Source organism: Mustela nigripes, chromosome 7 (assembly GCF_022355385.1).
Source record: "Mustela nigripes isolate SB6536 chromosome 7, MUSNIG.SB6536, whole genome shotgun sequence".
Classification (NCBI taxonomy): Eukaryota; Metazoa; Chordata; class Mammalia; order Carnivora; family Mustelidae; genus Mustela; species Mustela nigripes.
In genome coordinates, this window is record NC_081563.1 from 117598506 (window position 1) to 117618364 (window position 19859).

The following is a 19859-nucleotide window of genomic DNA, read 5'->3' on the forward strand; positions in this document are numbered from 1 at the left end:
GCCCCTGTCCTCAAAGAGCTCATGTTCTAGTGGCGGAGCATACAAAAATGCGCAGATAGAGGATTCATGAGATGATCACGGGTGGGAAGGAGTGCTTCGAGGGAGACGGATAGGGTGACGTGACGGGATTGAGAGTGAGTCACCAGAGGCCACTTTGAACAAGGTGGTCGGGGGTGGGGCTGACTGAAAAAGTGACACTTGGGCTGAGACGTGAAGGCTGAAAAGAGCCAGCCGCGTGCAGCAGCAGAGATGAGCTCTGACAGCTTATGCTCAGTGTAAGAAGCCAGTCACAAGAGGCCATGTCCCGTGGGGTTCCCTTTGTAGGAAATGTCCAGAATGGGCAAAGCTACAGGGACAGAAAGCAGATGTATAGTCGGGAGTGGGGATAGGAATAGGGAGGGTACAGGGTGATTAAAAACATTCTGAAATGTGGTGACATGTACAACTCTGAATATACTAAAAACCATCAAATCATATGCTTAAACAGGTGAATTGTATGATATGTGGACTATGTCTCAGTAAAGCCCTTTTATTTTTTTAAGATTTATTTATTTGAGAGAGAGAGCACGGATGCACACGAGTTGAGGGGGGCAGGGCTGAAGGAGAGAGAGAAGCAGCCTCCCCGATGAGCAGGGAGCCTGATGCGGGGCTCGATCCCAGAACCCTGGGATTGTGACCTGAGCTGAAGGTGATTAGCCACCCAGGTGCCCCTTAGTAAAGCCCTTTTAAAAAAAAAAAAAAAAGGAAGAAGAAAAAGCCAGCTTTTTTTTTTTTTTTTTAAGATTTTATTTATTCATTTAACAGGCAGAGATCACAAGTAGGTGGAGAGGCAGGCAGAGAGGGGGCGGGAGGAAGCAGGCTTAAGTAGGTGGAGAGGCAGGGGGGGGGGGAAGCAGGCTCCCTGCTGAGCAGAGAGCCTGATGTGGGGCTGGGACCTCGACCTGAGCTGAAGGCAGAGGCTTTAACCCACTGAGCCACCCAGGTGCCCCAGAAGCCAGCTGTTTGAAGATCCGTTTTGGCAGGGGAAATAGCCATGGTCAGGGCAGTGGGACAGACAGAAAGGGCTCGAGGAGTGCCAGAACAGAAAGGAGGCGAAGTGGCCCCAGCGTGATAGGCTCAGGGTTGAGTGGAGTGATAGGCAGGAGCCCTTGGTTAGCATGGGAGGAGCTTGGAATTTGTTCTAAGGGCAGTGGGAAACCGTTGGATGGGATTTTAAAAGCAGACATGAGGGACGCCTGGGTGGCTCAGTTGGTTAAGCAGCTCCCTTCGGCTCAGGTCATGATCCCAGCGTCCTGGGATCGAGTCCCACATCGGGCTCCTTGCTCCGCAGGGAGCCTGCTTCTCCCTCTGACTCTGCCTTCCACTCTGTCTGCCTATGCTCGCTCTCGCTCGCTCTCTCTGACAAATAAATAAATAAAATCTTTAAAAAATATATATAAATAAATAAATAAAAGCAGACATGACTTGCTACATGCATTTTAAAAAATATTTTAGCTGCTGAGTGGAGAAGTGTGTGCATGTTTGTGCGTGTGCACATGCATGCCAAGGAGTGGTGTCATGGCGTGGAAGTAGGGATTTGCAACAGGAGCCTGCTGCGGGGGTCTCGGTGACGGACTGCAACCAACTCGGGCACTGGCGGAGAGAGCTGGGGTGAGCCAGTGCGCTCTGTGGGGGAGGAGACAGATTAGGAGGTGAGGGCCGAGGTGGCATCATGGAAACCGTGGATTGCTGGGTCCTGCCTCAGCTTTTGCCACCAACCTGTTTGAAAAGCTGGTATTTATATGACACAGACTTTAAAACACAGGCCCCAATGGGAGCTTTCTCCTGCTCACTGTGGTCTTCTCCCTTGACAGGAGACCACCGAGATGCTGCAGACCCAGCTCCGAGAGGCGCGGCGGGAGCTGGAGCAGGCGGGCCAGCAGAGCAGAGACGACCTCGCTGCCCTGCGAGAAGAGTGCAGGGCCCTGCTGCAGGCGAAGATGGACCTGCAGGGACAGGTGCCTCCTTCTCTGTCCCAGCCCTATAGCCAGGCTGGCCTGCTCCCTCTGCGCTAAAGGGGAGCCTTGGGGCTGCTTGGGAAGGAGAGGAAAATGGAAGGGCGCTTAGAGTAGAACACATGCCCTTGGAGCCTTGGGACAGTCATCTCTCCCTGTCATGACCACAGAACTTAGATTTTCTCAGGCAGCCCCTGTTCCCTTCATTCTTCCCACCCTCCCCAGAGATCCAGTATTTTAATATTCCAAGTTGCTTTTCCTACTCTGATTCCTTTTCCTTCTCAGAATCCCATTATCAGCTGGTGTTCTGATTGTTGGTTTTTTAAAAGATTTTATTTACTTATTTGACAGGGAGAGAGAGGGGGAGAGTACAAGCAGGGGGGAGTGGCAGGCAAAGGGAGAAGCAGGCTCCCCGCTGAGCAGGGAGTCCAATGCGGGGCTTGATCTCAGGAGCCCGGGATCATGACCTGAGCCGAAAGCAGACATTCAACTGACTGAGCCACCCAGACACCCCTCTGATTGTTTATTTCAAAAAATACGATCACTGTACACTTGCCCCTCCCTTTATCACCCTGCTTCTGGTTATATTTTGGTTATATTCAGCCAAGATTTTGATTTGTGCCTGCCTTGACACAGCAGATGTGAGGCTGGGAGACCACAGTGGAGCTGGACGGTACAGAGAGAGGGGTGCTAAGAATAGTGTGTAAGCATTGGCAGAAACCCCCAGGGCACTGGAAATGGGCCAGTGACTGTGACCTCAGAGGACCTGGAGCCCTGGTGAGAAGCCTCCCCCCGAGGGCCCCCTGCCCTTGGTCATCACGTGGTATCTTTCCAGGTGGAGGACTTGAAGTCTCAGCTGCTTTCCAGGGATGACTCTAGGAGGCTGGTGGAGCAGGAGGTTCAGGAGAAGCTGAGGGAGGCCCAGGAGTATAGCCGAATGCAGAAGGAGCTAGAGAGGGAGAAAGCCAGGTAGGTTCAACAGGCCACGGAGTAGGCTTTGTCTGTCTAGCTGCTGTGGTCACTGTGAGGTGGACAGCTCTTCCCTCAGCCCTTCCCTCAGCGGATCCAGCTGCTCATGTCTCTAGCCCCAGCCTGTACATGTTGGGCACCAGGTACTGTGCCAGGGGCTGGGGATGGCCCCCTGCCTCAGCAGAATTTACCGTTTTGTGGGAAAGATGTTAATTAAGTGATCCCCCAGAGAAATCGGTGCAGGTTATGTTACATGGCATGGAGGGAAGAAACAGGATGCTGAAGTCAAAATGGGGGGGCGTTGGGAAGGACTTTTTTTTTTTTTTTTTTTTTAGATTTTATTTATTTGACAGAGATCACAAGTAGGCAGAGAGGCAGGCAGAGAGAGAGGAGGAAGCAGGCTCCCAGCAGAGCAGAGAGCCCGATGCAAGGCTCAATCCCAAGACCCTGGGATCATGACCTGAGCCGAAGGCAGAGGCTTTAACCCACTGAGCCACCCAGGTGCCCCAGGGATGTACTTCAGATAAGATTTCAGGGAAGGCTTTCCTTAGGGAGGTTGCATTTAAACTGATCACTGCGGAGACACTGGAACCAGCCAGGCAAAGGGGTGAGAGAGAGCTCTGTGGTAGGAAGAGAAATCTCAGGGCCCAGAGACGGCTCAGAACGTGAGGTATTTGGGGACACCGGAAGCACTGTGTGACCAGAGCCTGATGAATAAGACCCAGGTGCAGGATCTGGGCAAGGCTGTGTCATTGGGGATTTGTGGGCTATGGCCAGGAGTGTGTAATTTATTTTAGGTTTAGTAGGAGACCCCTGGAGGATTTTAAGCAGGGAAATTGGCACCATCCAGCTCAGGGTATATCAGAAGAGGTAGTGATGGCAAGAAACCTTGGGGATGAGTTAGGGCCATCCGGGTGAAGCATGGCGTGTCTTCTCAGTGATGTAGGAGCTTGAAGCATGACAGTCCCTCTTGTTGAGGCAACCACGGGCAGCCAGACATGTTAGGAGACAGGTGCAGTTGTCTGCCTGAGAGATACTAAGGCTGCATCAGGGTAGGGGGAGTGGGGAAGGGGAGCAGGGGAAGAGCTCAAGGGACGTTGAGGGAATTGGAGTCCATTATATGTCATCACTGATTGGACATAGGTAGGATAAAGGGAGAACTCTGATGTGGTCAAGGCTGCCAAGTTGGACCACCGGGTAGATAAAGGTGCCGTTCGCTGAGCTAGGGAGCAGGGCCGGGAAGAGGGGTGTGCAGAAGGATGGGAAGAACTGGATACAGTGAATTTGAGCTGCTGCATAGATATTTCTGGAATCTGCCAGAGAAGAAGCTGAAGCTGAAAGGAGGTATCACGTGCCAGAAGTACCTAGGAGCACTTAGTCGGTGCTCAGTAAATGCTGGCTTCTGTTGTTATGCTGCCATTGTGATCTTACTGTTTCTCTCTGAAGGGTTAGTGCCATGTTTAGCACAGTCACATGAGAAGGTAGTTCTTCATTCCCTGAGAGAATGACCTTAGTCCTCTGGCCTCTCTGCAGCCTGACTCAGTCGCTGATGGAAAAGGAACAGAAGCTCCTTATTCTCCAAGAAGCTGAGTCTGTTCACCAGCAAGAGCTGAACTCCCTGCGCCAGGACGTGCAGGAGGCCCGGGGAGAGGGGAGAGAGCTCAGCGCCCAGGTACTCAACCACACCGCTCGTGGGCCCCGTTCCTCGGCAGAGGCCTGCTCCTGGAGTGGAGAAGCCAGTTGCTTAGGACCCTCCCATGAAGAGGACCGTTCTCTTGTTCCGTATTACAGGATGTGCTGGGACTGTAGCAGCCCTGGCAGGAGGGGCACGTCAGGACTGGGCAGGGTGGGGGCTAACCTGACGCAGAGCTGAGGAAGCTCCGGGGAGGGTTCTGACAGCCCAGAACATGGTGCCCAAAGGGGCGGGGCTCCCAGGGGCCTGGGTCAAGTGTGGCCGCATCTAAGTGTGCCAGGTCAGCTTGGCGAGACACAGCAACAGAACAGATCAGATAGGCAGCACCAAGAAAACTTCAGGACTCCATCTGCTCACACCAGGACCCCAGACCTTGGGCACAGGGGAAAGCGGGAACCAGGAGAGGAAGAGGGAGATGGTCAGAACTGGAAGGGAGACTAGGGTGGAGAAGGACCAGGTCAGGTCATCAGTGCTGGCTTTGGCTCCTAGCAGTCTAGCTTGCAGGTTGCGTGAGCGTCGGTTTCTTCATCCGTAAGACAAGGATGATTATTCTTAGCCATTAGGGGAATGTATGAAGTGTCAGAACACAGCAGACATTCTATAAATGGGAGCCATTATTATTGCGACCGTTTTCATGTAGCTCAGTGTCAGGGTTTAGGCTGAGTTCTGATTGAAGCAGGGGGCTGGTGTGGCTGCCAGGGGAACTAGGGCCACAGCCCATTTGCATTGCCTAGGTACATGTGACAGGAGTCAGTAGGCGGGCAGGCCGGTTGGATGGAGGGTAACACTCCTTCCAGAGCCCTCCTTGCCCATTGGAGAGCTAAGCCTCCTGGCCCCAATGAAGGTGAGCCCAGGGCTTGCTCAGTGTGAGGCCAGGGGGGGTCGGTCAAGGTATATCCACTCCCTGCTCAGAGTGACAACATTGCCTTCCCGGCAGGTGGAATTCCTGAAGCAGGAGGCGAGGGAGAAGGAGGCGGACTTTCTGGCTCAGGAAGCACAACTGCTGGAGGACCTGGAGGCAGCTCAGATGACAGAACAGCAGCTGCGAGCCTCGCTGCGCGCCCTCGAAGCCAAGGCTGCCCAAGTCCAGCTCCGCCTGCGCGGCGCAGAGACCCGGCTGGCGGCGCTGGCGGCAGAGCAGCAGCCCGGGCACCAGGCCCAGGCCCAGCTGGCCAGCCTCTGCTCTGTTCTGCAGCAGGCCTTGGGCTTCACCTGTGATGGCAGGCCTGAGCTGCGTGGCGGGGGAGACTCTGCTTCCCTTTGGGGCCCTGAGGCAGGTAAGACGGCCATGCAAGGACTCGGTCCTTTGGGCCAAAGCCACCCCTGGCTCCCTGGAGGGAGAAGGCAGGGGCCCCCAGTTCCTTAGGCAATATCACAGCAAGGTTAAGGTCACAGACTCTGGAATTAATTCAGTCCTCCCTGAGCTTGATTTTTTGTTTCTTAGAGAGAAAGAGAGAGCACGCATGCGCAAGCAGCCGAAGGGCAGAGAGAGAGGGAGAGAGGATCTTAAGCAGACTCCCCTCTGAGCACAGAGCCTGACTTGGGGCTCAATCTCTCGACCCTGAGATCATGCCCTGAGCTGAAATCAAGAGTGGAACATTTAACTAACTACGTCACCCAGGTGCCTCCTCTCTCAGGATTTTTCTAAGGAGTTTCTGAGAGTACATAAGTCAAAGAGGTCACACAGTTCCTGGCGTTTAATAAATGCCCAACAAGTGACAGCTAGCATTATCTAGTGCCCGCCACAGCTCCTGGCACATAGGAATGCAGAAAGTGCCTGAGGAATGATCTGCTCAGGAGGGGCTCTTTGGGGAGAGGAGGGATCTGTGGGAAGGCCAAGACTATCTGGGGAGGTTTGGCTGTTTCCTTTCATAGGGCAGCCAAGTGAGGAGCTGTTTCCTCGTTTTTTCAGACCAGAATGGAGCTAGGCTCCTCCGTGAGAAAGGGCCCCTCCTGGCAGCCTTGTCAGCTGAGGCAGTGGCATCTGCCCTCCAGAAGCTTCACCAAGACCTGTGGAAGACTCAGCAGGCCCGGGTACGATGCCCTGTTCTCCTTCCTTGAACTCTTCACTCCCCGGAAGAGGACTCATGAAGCAGTTTGAGCTGTTTTATTCCCAGTTTGGGATGAATTCCATCTTTAGCCTTTCCTCACGGGGCAGGCATGAGCACAGCATTTGGTTTCCTGGGCCTGGGTTTCACTAGTCAGCAGGGGCAAATGATGCGCGCCTCAGGGTTGTGAGGATCGAGCGAGTGAGGGACGTGAGAGGCTCTGAACTAGAGAAGCCTACACAGACGAGGAATATTGTTTTGCCTGATTTTCCTCTCAGCTGTGAATTACTTGTTCTTGGTGCCGATACCTCCAAGAACAACCCGACAAACGGACTGCTGAGATTTGAGGCTGCCATTTATAGGAACATTCCAGGCCTAAGGCTAAACTAAATGTCCCGTAAATTCCACCTCTCAGTGAACCTATCATTCAGTAAAAATTGAATGCCACCTCTGTGCCAGCCAGTGTGAGCTGACGGCTCGGAAAGGAGAAATACCAGATCTCCACCCTCGAGAAGGCTGAGGAAGGAAACTGCCTTCTAAAGTAAGCAGAACTGATAGAATTAACCAGATCAGTTACAGATGCAAATGATAATGACAGGAGGAAGGGACAGTTCATTCCTGCTTGGGGAGGGTCACAGGGAAGGAAGAAGGGACCTTGGAGCTGAGCTTTGAAGTAAGAGTTTGGACAGAGGACAGACCCCGGGCGAAGGTGCACAGGGCTTAGACAGGGATTCTAGGCTCCAGGCCGTTGGAGCAGAGCCTTTCACGACTCCAGGGAGTGATCTGGAAGCAGATCTGAGGGGGCAGATCCCACAGAGGCTGAGAGGAAGGGGGGCTGGCAATTGGGTCCCGGTGTGGGATAGCTTGGTGGGGCATGAGGAGGTTGGAGTCTAGCCTTGCCCTTCCTTTCCCAGGATGACCTCAGGGAGCAGGCTCTGAAGCTGGAACAGCGTCTTGCTGATGCAGAGGCGGAGAAAAGTCAGGTCTGCACAGAATTACAGGATTTGCAGAGACAGCTCTCCCAGAACCAGGAAGGTAAGAAGCTCAAGGCAAGTGGAGAGATTTGGAGGGAGAGGAGAGGCTGGAAGCCCAGAAGCGGTAGCCACTCTTTGCTGCTCGCTCCCAACTGTGAGAAGCTACCTAGAAACCTCTCCAAAGGGGTGATGACCCCTGTGAACAGTTTTTATGCTTTGCTTGGCTTTTGAGGAATTCAGGGGGACAGAGTAGGTGAATTGAGAGAAGTTCCTGGCTGGGCTTCCACTTTCTCTGCCTGCAGATTAAAAAACAGGCAACCTAGGGCCAGGACTGTGAGAATGTTATAAAATTCTGTGTCTTTTGTCATTTATCTGTGTTACTTGTTTTTGTTCTCTCCAGCTGTGTCGTCAAAATTACTCACCTTTGACAGCAGAGGGATTATGGGCTTGTTCAGGAGACACCAAAGTTCGGGGGACCTGGGGAGAATGCCCCCCGCCCCCTGGCACGGCCAAGGGCGTGGGTGGTGACTACTTGGAAAAGAAAGGAGGGGGCCAGGGCTCTGTGGTAGAAGAGAAGAGGACAACTTGGGGAGGGGGGTCAGGTCTTGAAAGTATCCCAGAGGGCTCCCTGAGAGCCACACACACAGAGCTAGTGGGTCTTGCAGAAATGGGGGGCAGCCTGTAGAGCGACAGTGGTCTCTGGGAACCTCTGCAAACCATAGAATTAGAGACTAGAAAGGACCTCCAGCATCTTTGGTCCCCCCTACCCTTGGATCTGGAATCCAGGGCTGGAGATCACTACGTGATGAGGATGAGGTAGTGTTGGGAGGAGAGTCAGGCAAGTGCCGGCACCGGGCGGCAACTACGGATGCGAGTGTGGGAGCCGCAGGGGCCCAGACAAACCCGGAACAGCTGGCTGATGGGTGACATGGCTGTGAGACTGGACGTAATTCTCTCCTTCCTCCCCTTCTTCCCCTTTGATTCTGTTCCTCGCCCTCCATCTGCCTCTATGTCCCTCTCTTCCTTCACCCTGGGCCTCGCTCTACCACCTCCCCTATTCCCAAAGAGAAATGCCAGTGGGAAGGAAAGCAGAAGTTGCTGGAATCCGAGCTGACGGAACTGCAGGAAACCGTGACGTCTCTGCAGAGTCGTCTGCGGCAAGCAGAGCTGCAGGGACTGGAGGCCCAGGTGAGGTGGGCCTGGTCTGGGGCAGGGACTTTTTTCAGGAGGAGTCCTTGGGGGCCAGGCTGAAGCTCCAAACCCACCTGGGCCTGTGGTCAGGCCCCAGCCACGTGTAGTGCCCAGCGTCCTTGAGCAAGGGGCTCAGTTTCCCTGGCTGGCTCCTTGAGGTCCATTAGGAAGGCCCTGGTCAGTTTTCCTGAAAGGAGGCTGAAGTATTTGTCCCCTGCCCTGAAGGACCAGAGTCTGGGATGGCTCGTTTGTTTCAGGCTCTCTCCTCTGGGCCTAGCAGAGCCCTGGAATTCCGTAAGGACAATATTTTACTAGATCAGCTTCAGTGGAAGGCACCAGTTCTCTTTGTCCCCCGACCTTTGCTGGTGCTAAGGCTGCAGGGAAAGGAGACGAAGGGCCTGCACTGGGCAGATGGTATCTGGGAAATGTAGCCCACGGTGGTTTTTCTTCTTCTTTTCCAGAAGGAGCGAGAGCTCCTGCAGGCAGCCAAGGAGAACCTGATGGCCCAGGTGGACCGTCTGCAGGCATCTGTGGCAGAAGCAAGGGCTCAGGCCAGTGCTGTCAGGGCTCTGGAGGAGGACCTGAGAACCGCTCGCTCGGCCCTGAAACTCAAGAGCGAGGAAGCAGAGACCGAGCGTGAGCGAGCCCAGGCTCTGCAGGAGCAGGGCGAGCTGACAGTGGCCGAGTGGAAGGCTCTGCAGGAAAATTTAGCTATCCTGACCCAGGCCCTCTCCGAAAAAGAAGGGGAGGTGGAGGCTCTGCGGGGAAGCATCCAGGAGCTGGAGAAACAACGGGAGATGCAGAAGGTTGCTTTGGACGCCCTGTCTCTGGACCTGGAGAAGAGGAGCCAGGAGGTGGGCGTGCAACACGAGCAGATCCAGGAGCTGGAGAAGTGCAGGTCTGTCTTAGAGCACCTGCCCCTGGCCGTTCAGGAGCGGGAGCAGAAGCTGGCCGTGCAGAGGGAGCAAATCAAAGAGCTCGAGAAGGCTCGAGAGACCCAGGGGAGCATCTTGGAGCATCAGCTTCTTGAACTTGAGAAGAAGGCCCAAGTGATAGAGTCCCAGAAAGAACAGATTCAGGATCTGAAGAAGCAGCTGGTCACTCTGGAGTGCCTCGCCCTGGAACTGGAGGAAAACCATCACCAAATGGAATGCCAGCAAAAGGCCATCGAGGAGCTGGAGGGCCAGAGGGAGATGCAGAGGGTGGCCCTCACCCACCTGACACTGGACCTGGAGGAGAGGAGCCAGGAGCTGCAGGCCCAGAGCAGCCAGATCGACGAACTGGAGAGCCACGGCACCCTTCTGGCAAGAGAGCTCCAGGACAAGGACCAGGAGCTGACGTGCCAGCGAGAGCAGATCGAGGAGCTACAGAGGCAGAAAGAGCGTCTGGCTCGGGACCTGGAGAGGCGGGACCAGGATGTACTGCTCCAGAGGGAGAGGATTCGGGCCCTAGAAGACCAGAGGACGCTGCAGACCAAGATGCTGGAGGAGGACCTGGGCCAGATCAAGCTGTCGTTGAGGGAGAGAGGCCGGGAGCTGGCCTCCCAGAGGCCGCCCATGCAGGAGCAGGCGGAGGAAGGGAAGAGCCCGAGTAAAGCCCAGCGTGGGAGCCTCGAGCACCTGAAGCTGATCCTGCGTGATAAGGAGAAGGAAGTGGAATGCCAGCAGGAGCGCCTGCACGAGCTGAGGGAGCACAAGGACCAGTTGGAGCAGCAGCTCCAGGGCCTGCACAGGAAGGTGGGGGAGACCAGCCTGCTCCTGAGCCAGCGAGAGCAGGAGCTAGTGGTCCTGCAGCGGCACCTGCAGGAGGCCCGGGAACGGGGGGAGCTCAAAGAGCAGGCCCTGCAGGCTCACCTGGAGGAGGCGCAGAGAGCCCTGGCGCAGAGGGACCAGGAGCTCGAGGCCCTGCGGCACCAGCAGCAGCAGGCGCGGGCGCAGGAGGAGACGGCAAAGGAGCAGGCGAGCGCGCTGCAGGGCACCGTGGAACGGGCCCGTGTGCAGCTGCAGGAGCGCCAGGGAGAGCTCGAGGAGCACAGGGAGCATGTGCGAAGGCTTCAGGAGGAGCTGGCTGTGGAGGGACAGCGTGGGCAGGCCCTGGAGGAGGTGTTGGCTGACCTCAGGGCCGAGTCTCGGGAGCAGGAGGAGGCTCTGCTGGCCCTCCGGCAACAGTGTGCCGAGCGGGCCCAGGAGCACGAGACAGAGGTCACGGGCCTGCGGGACCGCCTGCTGCGGGCAGAGGCTGCGCTCAAGGACCGGGACCAGGAGCTGGAGGCTCTGCAGGCAGCCAGCCGGTCCTCCGAGCAGCGGGAGGAGACAGCCCGGGAGCAGGCCGAGGCTCTGCAGGAGGCCCTGAGCAAGGCTCAGGCCGCCCTGCAGGAGAAGGAGCAGCGGCTGCTGGGGCAGGCAGAACTGAGCCGCAGCCTGGAGGCCAGCACGGCCACCTTGCAGACCGCCCTGGACTCCTGCCAGGCACAGGCCCGGCAGCTGGAGGAGGCCCTGCGGAGGCGGGAAGGTGAGATCCAGGACCGGGATCTCCGGCACCAGGAGGCCGTGCAGCAGCTCCAGCGGGCACTGGCCCAGAAGGATGAGGAGCTGAGCTATCAGAAGAGGCAGGGACAGCTACTAGAGCAGTCTGTGGCCCAGAGAGCCCGAGAAGATGCCCTCCCAGGGAACCAGGGTCCGGAGCGGGGGAGAGAAGAGGAAGAGGTGCGGGGCCTCCGTGAAAGCCTAAGGGAGTTGCAGCTGACTCTAGCCCAAAAGGAAAAGGAGATCATGGGGCTGAGGGAGGCCCAGCAAAGGAAGAATCTGGAGGACTCAGCCCACAGCCACGCAGCCTCCCCGGCGGAGGAGCCCTTTACAAAGCTTGGCGCTGCCGGGCCGCGGCTGCAGCAGGAGCTGGAGCGACTGCAGGCAGCGCTGAGGCAGACGGAGGCCCGGGAGATAGAGTGGAGGGAGAAGGCCCAGGACTTGGCGCTGTCCCTGGCCCAGAGCAAGGCGAGCGTCAGCAGCCTGCAGGACGTAGCCATGTTCCTGCAGGCCTCTGTTCTGGAGCGGGACTCGGAGCAGCAGAAGCTGCAGGTGAGTCACTCCATGGGTGGTAACGGCTGGGGGGCAGAGGCTGATGTCTGGCTGCACTCAGAGGGTCCCTGCCACCCCGGGCTTGTGACACCTCAGGGTGCAAGAGGGCAGAGAGAGATGGAATCCAGGGTATTGTGCTCATCTGGGAGGATATGGAGAGACGCCCACAGTTCCATAGAGCTTATGGTCTAGCGGATAAGCACTTGGAATGCAGTGTCTAGTTCAAGTCAGAGCCTCGGTAGGGAAGTTCGGCGTGCTCTTGAGCACAAAGAGGGCACCCAGCTGGCCTCTCCTAGTGGTAAATCCTAGAAGGCTTCCCAGTCAAAGCAGAGTTTAAGATTAAATCTGAAGGAACCAGTAAGGAATTAGCCAAGCACAGGGTGGGGAGGAGCTTTCTGGGGAAGAGGAAAGAGGAAGGAGAACATGGAGCAGCCGTACAAGACCTCAGGCTGAATGGGACGCAGAGGGGCAATTGACCACAGAAGACAAGGCAGCGAGGGCCCCATCATTCAGGGCTTTGGAGTCATGTCGAGGACCTGGGTGACCAGTGGGATCTGGACGAAGTGTTTGGGGCAGTGAGGGAGGGTGACACATCTAATGTCACAGTAGATCTGGGGAGACCGACAAGGAGGTGGTCCTCGAAGTCCTGGGACAAATGATGACCGAAGACAGGAAGGGTGGATGGTGACTCGGGGCGGTGGGGGGGGGCCTAGAAGCTCACAGGCCTTCTGGCAGCTGACTGGCTAAGAAACAGGGGACTAAAGAAAGGGCAGAAGGAAACCGACCCCCCAGGTTTCTGCTCATAGGCAGGTTTCAGGAATGCTGTGGAATAGCCGCAGAATGAGGTGCCTGTGGGACCTGTAGGGGGTGAGGTCCAGGAAGCGGGTCTGTGAAGTGATCTGAAGTTGAAGGGTGAGGCTAAGGATAGACTTGGGGTCCTCAGCAGTTAAGGATAAGTGAACTCTTCTAGATGGAATATCAAATGAGAAGGGAAGTGGACTTTAGGGTGTGGCATTCAACTTCAAGGTCAGGGGCCATGCCTTAGTCCCCTTTGCTGCCCCAGCACTGGCCACAAGGCCTGCAACAGAGCAGACAGTCAGGAAAGCAAGGTTGACCGTTGGCCATAGAGAGGCATTGTCTCTCTTGCCAAGAACAACCCAGCCCATTTTTTCCAGGAAACTGACCCCACATCTTGGGCCTTGACCAGGGCTGAGCCCCAGAGAACCCCTCCCATCCTCTCAGACACAGCGCTGCAGGGGCTTCCCGTCTGGGGGCAATATGCCGAGAAGGGGATCCAAGTGTGAACTTTGGAGTCAAGTTCCTGGGTTTGCAATACCATCCTACAGTTTATGGGCTGTGTGACCCCAGATAAGTGCCTTCACTTCTCTGACTTTTGGGGGAATACCAATACCAGCCCTGTAGGGCCATCTTGAGTATGAAAAGAGATAAGCATTCGATAAGTAGAATTCTTTTCCTATCTCTAGGCTCGTTCGTATAGTCACAGAACAAGTAAGGTCTGTTGCTGGGCGGGAGGATTGCTGAGCAGTATTATAGCTCCGGTCAGCATCCCCCTGCACTGGCACCACCCCCCCCCGAACACTCAAGAACATCTTTCAGATACAGCCCTTCATCTAACTGCCATCATATCTTCTATTAAGCATTTTCCATGCCATGCACTGTTGCTCTTGCTTCCCTCCACAACAACCCTGAGAAGCTGGAATTATCTCTCGTTTATAGTTCAGAGAGGCCAAGTAACTTGTCCAAGGTCATATGGCCAGTCAATGGCAGAACTAGATCTAGGGAGTCTGACTCTAGAATGCTGCCTGTTTGCCGAACTCCCCCTGTGAGACATACAGTGCCTAGAAAATATCTAGCCTGAGGCCCCCGCTTATCAGGAGGGATTAAACCCCAAAAGCCTGATCTATGCTTCATGGAGCATGTGGTCATTTTGCAAATGAGGAAATTGGGTTTTGGAGAGAGCTCATATCTTGACCCAGGTCATATTGCCAGTAAGTAGCAACAGAATACCCTGCTCTGTGTGTCTCCCGAATCCATGATATTTTATTTATTTCACAGTTAGAGATCACAAGTAGGCAGAGAGGCAGGCAGAGAGAGAGGAAGAAGCAGGCTCCCTGCTGAGCAGAGAGCCGGATGCGGGGCTCAGTCCCAGGGTCCTGGGATCATGACCTGAGCAGAAGACAGAGGCTTTAACCCCTTGAGCCACCCAGGCACCCTCCATGCTCTTTCTACAACACCTCAGTGCTCCAGGTTGCTGCTTAATTTATGCAAGATCTCAAACAAGGCAGGTTTTAGTCCTAGCCCACCATGTAACTTCCAACAGATCCCTCTCTACTGCTTTGCTTGTCATCTGTAAATAAAAATTCTACCCTAGAATAGCTCAGAGGCTCCAGGAACAATAAGATTATAACCTGATGAGAGAATTCTGGGGTTTTGATGAGGATGGAAGGTAGCATGGGGCTGGGTAGGAGGTTGCTACGGTGCGATTTGCTCCACACCTCAATAACCCAGGATGAGTTGGAGCTCACCAGGCAAGCTCTGGAGAAGGAGCGACTCCTGAGCCCCGGCTCAACCAGCAGAGCAGAACGGGGACCCAGAGAAGAGGTAGGTGCACAGCTGAAAGAGGTGAGCTGGGGGCCTGGTGGGAACCGATGGCCAGGAGGAAGCTCCTTTCCAGGGGCTTGTTCCCCTCCTTTGGAAATTGGGTCCCTGAAGCTCAGACCTGCCACACTGGTCTGTTTGCCCTCTGTTTGTTCCCCCATTGGTCTAAGGGGCTGGCCAGGTGAGAGTCCCCGGGCTGTCCCGCAGGTGCCAGGGGGAGAGGCTGAGCCTGGTCTTGGGACAGAGGAGAAGCAGCTCTGGGGACAGAGGCTGGAACACCTCCAGCGAGCAGTGGCACAGCTAGAGATTGACCGGAGCAGGCTGCAGCATCACAACGTCCAGCTGCGGGCCGCCTTGGAGCAGGTGAGTCCTTTCTCGTGTCCTCAGTGTCCTTATCTGGGGCTCAGCACACGGGTATCTTCACTTCTCATGGAGCCCCCGGAGCAGAGCAGTCAGATCAGGGGTCATATCCAGCCTGCTGCCTCTTGCTGAAAAGTAGTGTTCATGGGGACACCGGCATAGTGGAGTCAAATAGTTGGGCCAGAGATCTAACGGCCTGCAGAGCCCAAAATACTACAGAAAGCATTTGCTAAGCCCAGTCAGAAGGCCTGAGAGGCGGGTCCTACCTCTCTGCCCCAGCAGCACCTCTCTGCTCTCAGGGCTGCCCTGGCCTGCGCCCTCCTCACCCCTTCTCGAGGTTGCTGTCCCCTGCTCACCCCTACACCCACAGCCACACGCATGCCAGCCTCCTCTTGAGGGCAGCAGTTCTGTTCCAGCCCCAGAGCCAAGCCGAGCCCTGACTTTCCACCTGCATCTCGGCAGGTGGAGCGAGAGCGCAGGAAACTGAAGAGGGACTCCATGCGCGCATCGAGGACGGGCGTCTCGGAGGTCAGGGAAGCCACAGCTTCGTCCCCCACACAGCAGGTTTGCAGGGGGACACGGCCGTGTGAGCTGCTCAGGGGAGCCCCTCCAGGCTGGCTTCTGCACAGCTCAGTCTGTCCCTGACTCAGGAAGGAGGCCCATCCATCTTCAGTGGGTGGGGATGGAGTCACGGCTCACAGCCCTACCTTCTCAGGAGCTCAAAAAGCCTTCCCTGATGTGTAACCTCCCTGCTTGCAGACCAGGGCCTTGGGCTCGTCTAGGAGCGGGGCTCATCAAGTTTCTGGTCAGAATCCCGGGTGAGTGGGTGTCAGGTGGTACTTGCCAGACCCTGACATGCCCATGAGCCTTAGAGCAGCTTTGTGGGCCTCTCAGATCTCCTCCCTTATAGGACTGAATTTGCGAGGTTAGAGTCTGTGGGATTTCCAGGAGTTAGACTCCCTTTTTGGGGTAAGGAACTGGGGGAAGACTCCCCATACTAGGACTCTTCTAGCTGAGTTATGCTATCCATGAACGGTGCTGTGGCCTGTCGGGGAGAGACTGCTGCCAGCTGAGTGTCTCCGAGCTCTCCATCCCCCTTCCTTTATGAAAGCTTCCCAAGGGCAGGCACCTCGTCTTACTTCCTTTCTGCACCCCTAGCTCACAGCCCAGGGCTGCCACAAGGCAAATGCATGTTATACTTCTGTAAATTAAAAGGTGACTGGGCGCCTGGATGGCTCAGTGGGTTAGGCCGCTTCCTTCGGCTCAGGTCAGGGTCTCAGGGTCCTGGGATCGAGTCCCGCATTGGGCTCTCTGCTCGGCATGGAGCCTGCTTCCTCCTCTCTCTCACTCTGCCTGCCTCTCTGCCTACTTGTGATCTCTCTCTCTCTCTGTCAAATAGATAAAAAAATAAAAAGAGAAAAAAAAAAAAGGTGACTGACTTCAAGAAGCCAATGCCACCCAGGCCTTTTGGATGTTCAACATCAGGTCTCTGTGGGGCGTCATCCACTAGGCTGGCTTGGGCCCTCCCAGGCTTCCTTGCCCAATGGTCATTGTGCCCCGTGGAGTCCAGTCTGGGTTCTGTCACATAGCTCTTGCCTTGGCCCCCAGGATTGAGATGAGCTGGCTAAAGATGCCTATTTCAGAACCCCTAGGGCAGGAAGGCCTATTCCAGTAAGAATGGTATTTGTCTTCGTAGGATGGAAGAGGAGGACAGAAGGGCTCCTCAGATGCCAAGCACGTGGCCGAACTGCAGAAAGAGGTATGTTCTGGAAGGATCAGCTTTCTAAGCCCCCTTTCCCTCCTTTGCCATCAGGCAATAAAGCAGGAGTGTCTGCTGTGTGCCTGACCCTTTGTGCCCCTCCAGCAGGGAGACAGGAAATAGTTCCTCCCTCAGAGAACCTCAGTCTGTGTGGGAGGCAAGAAGAGCCCAGTCCCAACTCAACCTCCCATCTGCTTAGAGTAGGAGGAGGGAAGAAAGCATGCTCCAGACCCCAGACCACCAGGTTCCTAGCTATGAAGGAGCAGGAGAATAAAGAGGGCTGAAGGGCAGACAGAAGATTCTAGGAGGACAGAGGAAAGCAAACAACAAGGATCCCAGCCTCCTCTGCCCTCATATGCACCCGTGCTGTTGCCAACACACCAGGCAGAGTAGCCTGGCACCAGCACCAAGATCCACACCTCAAAGCGCAGCTCCAGCTGCCTCGCCCCAGAAAGCCAGGATCAAGTGCCTTCTTGCCTCCCAGGCCTTACCTGAAGACTCACCCTGTCTCTCAAGGCCCCAGAGTAGTAAGAACCGTGGAATTTTTATTTCTGGGCCTGTTTCAGGAACTAATAGTCACTACCAGCAGAGCCTGACCATATGACTAGACTGAGCTATTAGTTGGAATTCACACAAAGCATTCCCGAGATGGGGCCCACACAAGGGTGAGGCAAGGGAGACACCCAGGTGAGAATTTTAAGGAGATGCTCACTGGCGACCTGGAGTCCCTCCTTAAATTCCACAACCCAGGGGCCTCTCTGCCTCACCCTAGTCCTGGCGCTGCCCGGAGCTCCCCATAACCACCTCCTGGTGCTGTGTATTCATTGGAGAAACAAGGGTTCGTCAGTGATTCCCAGCCCTGGCTGCACCTGAGAACCACCTGGGAAGCTTTGAAAAAACGCTGATGCCCAGGCCTCAGCGCCCTCTAATTAAGTCAGAGTATTTATCAAGAGTTTCCAGAGTAGAGCATACTGCGGTGACGATAAAATACTCTGTATCTCGATCAGGATAGCGGTTACGCACGCACACGTGTGTGATCAAACTCATCACAACATGTTCTTAAAATCCTGGCATTTTATTACATGCAAATGATCCCTCAATAAAACGGATGAGTAGTTTTGTCATTGCTGTTGTTTGTAAGGCCCCTATCTGAGTCTCCTACATGGCCAGGGTTGAGGAGCCCTGGATTTCCCAGGACTCCCAAGGGCCCTTGTCCCAGACACCCTAGAGCCTGATCCTGAGATTGGCGTGGGGTAGTTGATTCAAATGCTCTTCCCAGGAGCGGAGCAGGAGGACTTGGGGCCGCTTCAAGGCCCTTAATTACTCTTTCCCTCTTGGTCCCCTCCCCCAACCCGCACTGACCCAGGTGGCCCTGCTGCGAGCCCAGCTGGCCTTGGAGCGGAAGCAGAAGCAGGACTACATTGCTCGTTCGGTGCAGACCAGCCGTGAGCTAGCGGGCCTGCACCACAGCCTCTCCCACTCTCTGCTGGCCGTGGCCCAGGCCCCTGAGGCCACCGTCCTGGAAGCCGAGACCCGCAAGCTGGACGAGTCCCTGACTCAAAGTCTGACGTCCCCAGGACCAGTCCCGCTGTGCCCCAGTCCCAGCACTACCCAAGCCATCTCCAGGTAGCAGCCGCACCCGGGGCAGAATCCAGGCCAGCCTGGGACTACATGGATGGACAGCTGGCTGTCATGGCCCAGGAGGAAGGAAGGAAGCCCACAAGGCTGGGAGCAGGCCCTGGCTCCCATGGGAGCGAGGCAAGTCACAGCTGCCCACAGAGTCACCTACAGGAGCATCCGATGCCTCTTGTCTCAATTGTGTTGTCCCAGCACCTCCCCACCAACAATAAACCCCACGTCTCTGTGTTTGTTCTCTGCTACTGTCTCCACTTTGTCACTGGGTGGCCACAGCACAGCGGGGCATTTGTGAAGGAAGAATTTGCCACAGATTCCTGTCAGGCGGCGTGAGTTCCTTGTCCACCTGCATTCTGACAGAGAAGGCTTATGGCAGACTCAGCAAGACAAAGCCCCTGTCCACAGGGAGCTTGAGTCCAGTTGGCAGGAACACTCATGGATGAGTCACAGCTCTGTGTGCTGACCAGAAGTGCATAGAAATTTCAGTGACCAAGGAAGGAAGGCTTGAGCTGGCCGTTGAAGGCTGGAGCCGTCAGGCGGGGTTGCTAGGCCTGCTGGTGAGATCTGTGGGCCTATGGCGGAGCGTGCTGGGGCCGAGGGTAGATGGGGAGGGAAGGGGATGATAGAGGGGCTTAGAATCTAGATTTGATCTCAGGGAGGATGAGGAACTATAATATGTTCTTGACTTAAGTTCTAGGGCTTCAGAAACACTGAGTTGACCTTCGGCTAGTCGGTCTCTCGAGTTCAGACATTCCATCTGGTTTCACTCCCCTTCTCTGAGTGAATGCCCCCAGCCTCCCTTCCTGGGCATACCACCTGGGACCAACTCTGGTCCCCCATAGTCCAGTCACGTGTCAAACCAGTAAAGAGGCTGGACGATAGCAGAATTTGTCACTTATGGACTGACCCTGGTGGAGGCACCCTGGACTGAACCCCATTCACTGGCTAAGACTTACCATTGGCAACTTCTTTGAAGCCTAAGAGAACAGTTTTCTTTAGAGAAGCTGGGCTTGGCCACCTTCTGGCCCTTCAGTTGTCATCTGGAATTCCTTTTTCTAAGCCTGAGGATGGAGCTAAGGCCTAGTCAAGAATGTGGGGTTTGAGAGCAGCACCCCACTACCCCAAACCTACTTACTCAGGGCTCAGTCCCCTTGTATCCCCTCGCATCACACAGAGCGGATGGGAGAGGGGGGTTCACCACTGCTGAAGCTTTGTTCTAAAAAAAAATTCATGGTACGAGACTCCGCAACAGATGCTTAGTAAAAAGTCACAGTTTAGAACCCTTCCCCTCCCCCCGCCGAACTATACCTGAGGCCCTAAAGATTCTAGACCCTGGATGCCACCTCTGCTCAGGCTCCCTGTGACTCAGAATCCTCACCTGGCCTTTTCTGTGCCAGGAGTTCTCAAAGACAAACAGGACTTCTCTTGGAACCTTCCTTTCCAGTCTCTTCCCTCTAGTTCTCTAGCTTAGAGTGTGGACCTTCCAGACAGGACCCAACCTTACCTAAGGGCATCGGGCCAGCGCTTCCTTTCCTTCTCC

General features: G+C 55.4%; 1 protein-coding gene across 14 annotated transcripts in view; it reads left to right on the forward strand.

Annotated features, from left to right (window-relative positions):
• The window catches only part of CEP250 (centrosomal protein 250), a 51989-nt gene extending 33428 nt beyond the window's left edge, over nt 1–18561 (forward strand). For 8 of the 14 annotated variants that reach the window (XM_059406871.1, XM_059406872.1, XM_059406873.1 and 5 more), the window contains 13 exons: nt 1854–1997; nt 2830–2963; nt 4497–4635; nt 5594–5933; nt 6569–6690; nt 7619–7739; nt 8745–8866; nt 9331–11946; nt 14476–14568; nt 14773–14928; nt 15388–15489; nt 16622–16684; nt 18051–18561. In XM_059406871.1, the coding sequence (XP_059262854.1) occupies nt 1854–1997; nt 2830–2963; nt 4497–4635; nt 5594–5933; nt 6569–6690; nt 7619–7739; nt 8745–8866; nt 9331–11946; nt 14476–14568; nt 14773–14928; nt 15388–15489; nt 16622–16684; nt 18051–18314 (4416 nt within the window). In that variant the 3' untranslated portion in view covers nt 18315–18561. The other 6 variants (XM_059406874.1, XM_059406876.1, XM_059406875.1 and 3 more) reach the window with 6 other exon arrangements.
• Nucleotides 18562–19859: the final 1298 nt, after the last annotated feature.